General features: G+C 47.4%; 1 protein-coding gene and 1 non-coding gene across 2 annotated transcripts; one reads left to right on the top strand and one right to left on the bottom strand.

The window, feature by feature from the left end:
- Window positions 1–1,590: 1,590 nt before the first annotated feature.
- TRNAT-GGU (transfer RNA threonine (anticodon GGU)) lies at window positions 1,591–1,664 on the bottom strand. The gene has a single exon. It is a non-coding gene; the product is annotated as a tRNA-Thr (tRNA).
- Window positions 1,665–7,174: 5,510 nt separating this feature from the next.
- Window positions 7,175–8,240, top strand: LOC144101667 (histone H5-like). Its single transcript, XM_077634802.1, has one exon. It carries the CDS (start codon window positions 7,309–7,311, stop codon window positions 7,906–7,908), a length of 600 nt encoding a protein of 199 aa, XP_077490928.1. The 5' UTR covers window positions 7,175–7,308; the 3' UTR covers window positions 7,909–8,240.
- Window positions 8,241–9,668: the final 1,428 nt, after the last annotated feature.

Raw genomic sequence — 9,668 nt, 5'->3', positions numbered from 1 at the left:
ATGCATTTACTGAATGCGACATTAAACACAAAACGGCATTTCATCATCACTTCTAACTTCGCAAAGAAAATATCACTGAACTTTTAACAAGCTTACAGTAGTTCTGAAAAATGTGATGTTCCAAAATTCTCGGCATGCTTCCACTCTTTAGAGAGTTTATTGATATTCTTTCTTTTTTTTTACGTGGGCGCGTCGTCAAGGGCAGGCATTTTATGGCATGCAACACGCGTTGTCGAGAGCACCTGTACATTTTTTTTATTTGCAACATCACTTTAGGCGCTCTGGGCATTTTTTTCTAAAAAAAAAAGGGGCGGAGGGTGGGACATTTGGAATAAAAAAATTAACTAGTAACCTGACACCTCACGTTGCCGAATAATGTTAACGCAAAAACGTTACCCGTTACAGTTCCGAACGAATACGAATAGTAACGAATACGTTACTAAGTTCCCGAAAAAACTAACACGTTACCGGTAACGCCGTTACTTGTAACGCGTTACCTCCAACACTGCTCTGTGAACGCCGTGTTTATGGATGGCGGCGTACCAACTAGGAGGCGAGCTTCCGCAGTGGTGTGTTCGTGCTTAACTTCTCTGCTAATTTCGCCAGTGAATTAAACGCTCGAAGGTACTTTCAAAACAACACCCAGAACTGCATTTTCAATTGCTGAAACAATTTGTTTGAAAAACAATCACGACACTGCTCAAATGTTTGTTTCAACGACTATTCGTTGCCTTCCTTAATTGGCCCTGATTGGACGAGAGAGTTCTACCTTTCACAGCGCTGCAAACAATTTGTGAGAAGAAGTGTACGAGCCCAGCACGTCTCACATTTCCCGCGTACAAAACGGGCATGCTCTCACCTCCAGGCCTCCGCTGCGGTGGCCTAGTTTCTACAGCGAGCTAACTGTGTTCCTATATCTTTCCTCAGTTTCGCGCCGGTAGCGTTGGCGTCCGCGTCTGCTCCTAAGGCGAAGCTTAAGCGTCATCCTAATTTTTCTTTGCATGCGTGTCGCCACGCTGAAATCTACGTGTGTGCTGCGCAGGGAGTGTTTATTGACGTTTATCGCGCTTTGTGCGTGCGTTCAAATTCCTCTCTAAACAAGGAAACAAAAGCTCTCTGTCATTCTGAATATATACTACGAGGATATTTTTAGGATGAGTTCCACTTACCTGCGGACGTCCTCAGCAGATCAGATATTGGATCCGTGACCTTTAGGCCATCTGGGGATATACAGTCCTTCCCCGTTAATACGACCGCCGTTAATATGGTGGTGTTGGTGGTAGTGGTTTTATTAAAAATAATAGTAAAAAGGAAGGAAAAGATTTTTTGCTAGCCCCGACATCTGCAATCGATACTGAAAGCACCTGAGCTGGGGCAGCGGAGCACTCGAATTACGGACAATTTTTCTGGGGACCAAACTTTTCCAATGTATTTTGCGCCTCGGTCAGATGTTTTGGGGGAAGCCCCCAAGGTGTAATAAATTTGTAATAAGGGAGTAATTACTCATTGGCATACACCCAAGCGCCGCCATACGGCCACAAAGGGAAGCTATACAGATTTCTCGTAAACTTCGCAGTTAAAGAAAAATTCGTCCCTGTCCGGGGTTCGAACCCGGGACCACCGCTTCACCGGAGCAGTCGCTCTACCAACTGTGCTAACAGGGACGGCAAGCTTATGGCAGGCCAAGAGCGAATTGACCAATAACTCGAAGTGGTGACAGCGTTGGTCAAATGTTTTAGGGGAAGCCCCCAAGGTGGAGTAAATTTGCAGTAAAGAAGTAATTACTCATTATTTACGCCTCGTTAATGTGGAAACTCGCTGTCCGGATAAATAAGAGGGTGCAAATGCAGGGAGCCCATTGGGACCCACGTGTTTATGTCCCGTTAATATGGACAGTGATTAAAACAAAACCCCGAGAGCCTCTACCGAAGGCCGTATTTTGTAGACTGCCCATTCTCCGTTGTCCATTTCGCGTGTCATTTTGTCGTCTGTTACTAATCACTGAGAGATGCCCGCGGCTTTCTATAGCGTCTATGGCAAGCGACCCGGCCACTGGGTGCTCGGCGGTCGGACCTCAGCACTGGCTAGCCCGATCGCCAGCTCTTTGTTGTCAGCTGACAGCGCTGCGATACACTTCACCATTGGCTGCATACTGCATCCATTTCAGTCAATGGTAAGGTCTTGTCGCCAACCACCCAGTGGCCGGGTAACTTGCCACAGACGCCATAGAACGCCGCGGGTATATCTGAGTGACCACTGACAGAAGGGCGAATAGACGCGAAATGGACAACGGAAAATGAGCAACTTATAAAATACGACCCCAGATGTTCTGCGCCTTGTAATTTTTAGCGCAGAACCCCGGCAGTAGTCAGTGGGAAAGTGCGAATGCCTTAGTGATTGCTTTGTTTTGTGTGTGTCGTTCCGCGCTTTATAGTGGCAAAGTGTCCGGTCAACGCGCCTCACGCTTTTCCACATTGCATGAATGACTGCAAAAAAAAATTCTCTCTTTCAGCTGTGAGCCGAATGTGCACAGAGTTATTGGAATGTGGACAGTCGTAGTAGGAGATATTTCATCACACCAAAAGGCGCCGTCACGCGTTTCAGGAACCACTAGGCTCTTCAAGCGTGCTTCATTGTGCACCGCAAATATTAAGGTTTAATTGGTTTGGTTTATAGGGGTTTAACGTCCCAAAGCAACTCAGGCTATGAGAGACGCCGTAGTGAAGGGCTCCGGAAATTTCGACCACCTGGGGTTCTTTAACGTGCACCGACATCGCACAGTGCACGGGCCTCTAGAATTTCGCCTCCATCGAAATTCGACCGCCGCGGCCGGGATCGAACCCGCGTCTTTAGGGCCGGCAGCCGAGCGCCATAGCCACTCAGCCACCGCGTCGGCTCCCAAATATTGAGGATAATGGCGATCAGAATAATACACCTGGAGCTTCCAAGATTGACCGATTTCCACTTCACTACCCACCACTACGCAAAGCAGCAGTCAGTAATTATAATGCGCTTTTATCTGCAAAAAATATAATCTTTACTTAATTATTCATTATTTTAACTGTTTTTTTTTACTTTCTAATTAATTTTTGGGTAAAGGAAATGACGCAGTATTTGTCTTACATCTCGGCTGACACCTGAACCGCGTCGTAAGGGAAGGGATAAAGAAGAGGCTCAGAGATGATGATAATAATAATAATAATAATAATAATAATAATAATAATAATAATAATAATAATAATAATAATAATAATAATAATAATAATAATAATAATAATAATAATAGGTTTTTGGGGATAGGAGATGGCGCAGTATCTGTCTCATATATCGGCGGACACCTGAACCACGTCGTAAGGGAAGGGATAAAGGAGGGAGTGAAAGAAGAAAGGAAGAGAGAGGTGCCGCAGTGGAGGGCTCCGGAATAATTTCGATCACCTGGGGGTCTTTGACGTGCACTGACATCGCACAGCGCAGGACGCCTTTGTGTTTCGCCTCCATCGAAACGCAGCCGCCGCGGTCGGGTTCGAACCCGGGAACTCCGGATCAGTAGCCGAGCGCCCTAAACACTGAGCCACCGCGGCGGGTATTTGTTATTGCATACGCACGAATCGCTTTGTGGACACTTTTGCTCGGGAACCAGAGAGTCCGTATTAACGAGGCACGACTGTAGGCTGTGAATATTTTGTGTTTCTTGGGAGATGCCAATGTCTGTGGACCGCCCTTTCAACTACTTAATAATAATGATATATTTATCTGCCATCATGAAACTAGATCGGAGGGCGGTGAAAAAAAAACTGCTCGACTGCAGGCAGCTTGACCAGCCATCAGCCCCTGGTTAGTTTATTTGGCAGGGGCAGCACAGCAGCACACCAAAACGATGCACATATATTTGCACAAAATGATGCTTGTAGCATACGTGAGGTGATGATCGTGGCTTTGAACATAAACAAATTACAACAATAGAACAAAGCACAGAATAACATGAAAACTGTACAATCGGTTTCATAGGGCCGGTTGGTGCATACCTTGCTGTTTACGCGAACTCGGGAATACACGAAAACACGTGTGAGGAAACGTAGGACTATCGCAGAGATTAAGGAGAAGTCAAAGATAAGTTGTTTACCTCAGGCCAAGATTAAGGCACCAAGAACGAAATAAAGAAGAGCTATTCGATTGGCATGCATTCAGAAGATAAGGCAAAGTGTAGCGTACACTGTTGTTTGGTAGTGTAAGACAAAGTGTAGCAACAAACTAGCATCAGAGTATCTTGTTGGGTAACGCAGTAATTTTTTTTTCAGCAATTTTTCAAAATTTTTCGAAGTATGTAGATTTGCTTTATTTTTCAACATTAGGCTTTATTGATGTGTGTGATGATTATTCGGGCTTTGTGAAAATGTTCGGCATTTGGCATTATGGGTGATCTGTGGTGGGTTATAAACATGAATGCATTTGTTCATGCATTTGATGAGTCAGCTAAAAGCTGGAGGTCGCATAGGTCTGCCATACCATTTGACAGTAGTTGAAATGAGAATAATTGATAGTTGATGTTTAATGCGGCCTGCGAAGCGATTAAATGTTTCGTCATATAGCTTACATGATCATTCCACGTCATACGGGAGGAAAAACTACGCTAGGAATTTAAAACTCTCTACTATTTTTGTTACGGAAGTTCAGTACAACAGCAAGGAGTGCATAACAGTTTATCATAAATTGCGCAAAAATGCATTGGCATGCTGAGTTTTAGCATCTAGCTAGACGAAGCAGATCCAAATGCATATAGCATGGAACGTTAGAATAATGCTATAAAATTAAGTTGAAGTAACATATGTTGCATTGGAACGTTATGCTAATTTTGAAAATTAAGAGATGACGTTATATGTTGCGAGGTAAATCTTATACTAACGTTCAAAACTGAACACTATGCTATTTCAATGTTCATATAACTATAAAACACGTTCTAATTTTGTAATGTTCAAATAATAGCCATGAAAGAACATTGCCAGTATTTTGTGTCTCAGAACATTTTGTCTTGAGAACTATATATCTGGGAAGTGCCTGTCATAGATTGGATGCACACTACAAAAATATCGTTAGAGAACTCTGCATGCTACTCGTCAACCATTATCATATAAGAGACCCTTGAGGCGATGCTGTTCGCTTCACGGTGAGTGCATAAGATGCACGTATTAGTTATAATGTATTGTGAGTGTATTAGTTATAATGTATTGTGAGTGTTGCCCTCACTGGCGTTCGCTCCTTCCAAAGTGTTGATGTAAATTGTGCCGCATCTCAGCTGGCGGTTCTGGTGTTGCAGTGTTTATCGTTTTGGCGAAAGTGACATTTATACTGTTTAAAGGTTTCATTAAAATGAGGAAAATCATACCCAGCAATTGTGGACAAAACCATTCTTGAGCGGGAAACCGTTTATGAATGCAATTTTTCACATAATGTAAGATTTCACTATAACAATCAATATATCCACAGATCACCAGGCGGCAGTCCTGTATTTTTTTCTATTAACGTTTTTGCCATCTTCAAAATCCTTCCCCATTGGTTCTATGACATTCTTAACGGTTCGGTGCGACCGATAGAACAATTTAAAAGAAAGGTTTTGCTACTTAAGAGAAGAATGGCCGATTACCTTCAATATTTCCATAATAGCGTCGTACAATTTTCTAACTTTCAAAATTTTTGTCGAGAACGTTGGACATGTGTTATCCCAAATTTATTTCTAAGGTTTCACAAATGGTAGAAAGAAAATGACATTAAAAGCAATATATTAACATTTTGTCAAATAAAAAAATTAACATAGTTGTAACGTTTCGGTGCTGCCTGGGAGGCACGCCCACAGAGTCTAACAGCACGGTGGCGACGCAGAAATTAACACGCCAGCGCAGACAAATATAAACATTGATTGCCGTCCGCTGCTTGAATGTCAATCACTCGTCAGCGCTACAAGCAGTACGTCGTTGATAGATCGAGTAAATTCACTTAATTAACGACCTTAAATGGTGCAACCCGTATCCGCTGACCGCTTAGTAACGCGCCCCAACCGAGCGCCTACCGCGCCCGGCTGTTTACTATGGCCCGAAGAAAAACTGTCAAATAACACTGCACGACTTTCGCGATGCGCTAATTCCTGTCGCAATCACTCCGTGCCGATCTCCTATGAGACATACCATGCATGGCACACATTTTGCAAGCCTTTCCGGGCCCTTAAATACGACGGTCCCTTGAATGCCAAACAGCGGCCAAAAGCCAGCGCAGGCCCTTTTGCTCCGTAGCAATCCATGGGGCGCAATTCGTCGAGCTAAGTTTTCTCTCTTTAATTGACGTTTCAGGCGCCGAGCATTTGACACAGAGCGCAAAAGAAATGTTCCTCGAGTTCTCCGTACACATTGCAGAGAAATATTCTCTAATATGTGGCTAAAAATCCCCGAAAAGTCGGACCCGCGCGAAGGCGACCGCCGACTATGCTACGATCTACGTCACAAATCTGGGAGACGGCTCCGGGGAGGCTGGTCTCGATTTTTGCTCGCCGCTCACCCAAACGGGTCATAAACGGCAGGAAACTTGTACCAAAATTTAAACTAACATTATCCCGAGCTTCGTTGCAATTTTAACGGCGTAACTCGACCGAAAAGTTGTCGAAAACGCGAAAAAACTGAACGTCGCCAGCGGCCGGCGAAGCAGTCAACATGGCGGGTCGGAGCAAATTTGTGTTTCCCCGGCTATTTTCTTCCGCTTCTCACTCTGCTTTCGCGCGCTGCTGCAAGTGACAAATGGTTGAAACATGTAAAAGGATCATTAAATTTTGTTTTTCGGCACTTGCCAGCCGGCCCAATGCGACGACACGCGAACGCCGAGGTCCGAACCCTGGAATTAGCACAATCTCGCTGTCACCGGCGCGCCGAAAAATTCTTTTTTTAATAAGTTTCCGGCGTCCCAGCGCAGGGAAACTTTGCACAAGCTTCCTCTAATACCCCTGCTACGTTGTTCGCACATTTTATCACTCGTCCGAAGAGCGGACGACGCGCGAGCAGTCACATTTCTCGCCCAACAAACACAATCTCAAACTCGAGCAGCGGCATTTGCGGCGCTGGGCCGCACGATATATTGTTGTAGTCCTCCGCGACGTCCGCGCGCTTCCTATAAAAGCGCCCGCTCTCGCGATGTTTTTCCCTTCGCTCTCTCGCACTGCAACCGGTTCGGACGTAGTTCGCTCCGCTCGCTCGCGCTCTTCGCCCGGTGCATTTCTCTGCGATTCGCGTCCGCTGTTCAGGCACGGATACCCTTCCAGCTCCCGTCATGTCTGATGCCGAGGTCAAGCCCGTCGCTGCCGCCACGCCCAAGGCCAAGGGCCGCAAGTCCGCGGCCGGCGGCGCCAAGAAGGCGAAAAAGCCCGCCAGCCACCCCAAGTACACCGAGATGGTGAAAAAGTCCATCGAGGCACTGAAGGAGCGCGGCGGTTCTTCTCGCCAGGCCATCCACAAGTACATCATGGGCCACTATGACGTCGGCAAGGACACCAAGGTCGTCAACACGCACCTCAAGCTCGCGCTCAAGCGCGCCGTCCAGACTGGCCTGCTGAAGCACTCCAAAGGCACGGGTGCGTCCGGGTCTTTCCGCCTCGCCGACAAAGCTGCAGCTGGACCCAAGAAGGCGCCTGCCAAGCGTGGTCCCAAGAAGGCCGGAGCAGCGAAGCCCAAGAAGGTGGCAAAGCCCAAGGCAGCCAAGTCCCCCGCCAAGAAGGCCGCCAAGCCCAAGGCAGCGAAGGCAGCAAAGCCCAAGGCCGCCGCGGCCAAGCCTAAGGTTGCGAAGAAGCCCAAGGCACCCAAGAAGGCGAAGACTCCCAAGAAGCCCAAGGTCGCGAAGAAGGCTACCCCCAAGAAGGCAGCGAAGAAGTAAGCTGGCCATGCACCCATCACCGCCAGTGTCTACGGCACACTCATCATACTCACCTGTCGCCCCCATCACAAGCGCGGTGCGGCTACTGAAAGCGCACGTAAGGCGCTTCCCCACTACGTCATCCCCTCATGTTCATCGAAGGGTCACCCTCGCCTCTCGACCGGTGCCGGCCAGCCGAGGGACACGCATTTGTAAATATTCATCCTCATCATGCAGGAGGACGTCACGAACTTGTTAAATTATCTGCATATTTTTCTCATCTGTGTAAATACCAGCAGTTCATTATGCATGACAATGATGTCGCTTTTATAATAAAAGCGTGTTCCTCGCCATTTGTGTGTTCTGCTGCCTTTGTTGCGACTGGGACCAGCGATTAGTCCGATGGCTGCCGCTGTCGACTGCTGCCAGTCTGCTTGCCGTGATATGGACTATTCTGGCTCCGCTCTACAGCGCTGCGCTTATCCTCGTACAATGGCACGTACCCACACAGGTGGGTCGGACAAGAATTGGGGTGCACGTAGCCGCGATTGTAGGTTCGAAGTGGCCAATTTCGCCGCGATTAGCGGCACGCGCCAAACTGCTTCCTCTCCGGGTCGTGTTGGGAGCGCGTGCTAACATCAGCTGGCGCCCGCGCAGGCTTTGAATCGCTCTCAGCTGGACGCTTCGCGTGTCCTAGCAACAGTTGTGACGTCAGGCGGTCACGTGTGGCGCCTGTCCCCATAGCAACGAGTCGTTTCTTTGTATGTGCGTGATGAAGGACGGAATGCGAGCTCCTCGCGGATTTGCTGTCGCTATTACCAGACGACGCGCTTAGAAGGGACGTCAGAGTCGATAATAAAATTGTGCCTCTGCGGCAGTTTGGTGCGCATGCGTGAGTATTTTCCACGATGTGGGTACATTGCACTACCTCTAATGTTACCGCCTATTAATGCGGCGTTTCGCTTAGAGATCAGATGGGAAAGCAAGATATTCAGCTGCGTTAGAATGCTATGTGCTGGCAGAGAAGGAAGTGGGATAAGGAACCGTCCCGCTCAAATTAGAACGATGCTTCGAAATGCGGACTTTGCGCTGTTGCATTTAGCTGCGGCGCACTTATAGCTGCATCAGGGAAATTGCTATCTCTGTGCTGGTTCTACGACGTACTTGCTGTGATTCAGGGCGTACGGAAAGACACCCTTCGTTCGACCAACTCTCCCTGTAGAGAAATAAAGTTATACACAGAAGAATCTGGGTCACCTGCTTGGGGTATTTCCACTGCTACAGTGGGAGTATTCCAAACCACGATGTCGCTTTTTCCGCTGCAGTGTGGTGCTTCCATCTGTCGGTTACTATATAACGCAGAGTTGAGGTTGCAAAAAACCCCGCTAGCTGCCGCGAGCAGACACGCACGCCGCGGTCGACCAACGCTACTAAAGGATCTAGTAACGTTGCGGTCGGTAAACTCGTTTTCCGCGCCGCGCATAAGATGTTGATCATGAGAGTGAACGGTTGAACACGGTCAGGGTCGATATAAAACGGTTCCTGCCCAAATCGATTACATTTTTGAACTTCCCGCCTTTCGCAATAGGCTGAGCTAAGTCACGGCCTGGGCTTAAACCAAAGGGTATACGGGGCCTGGCGTTGCTCCAGCCAATGCCGAAGGGCAGGCAATTAAAAAAAAATGAATAGAATCAGGATTCGGTTTACACAGCTCGCCTCGGGCCAGAACCTCGTCGGTGCTAGAGCTATTATCGCATTCGGGAAAGAAGACAGGAGAGGTT

This window comes from Amblyomma americanum, chromosome 8, assembly GCF_052857255.1.
Source record: "Amblyomma americanum isolate KBUSLIRL-KWMA chromosome 8, ASM5285725v1, whole genome shotgun sequence".
In the NCBI taxonomy this organism is placed as follows: Eukaryota; Metazoa; Arthropoda; class Arachnida; order Ixodida; family Ixodidae; genus Amblyomma; species Amblyomma americanum.
This window is presented reverse-complemented; position numbering and strand designations above follow the sequence as displayed.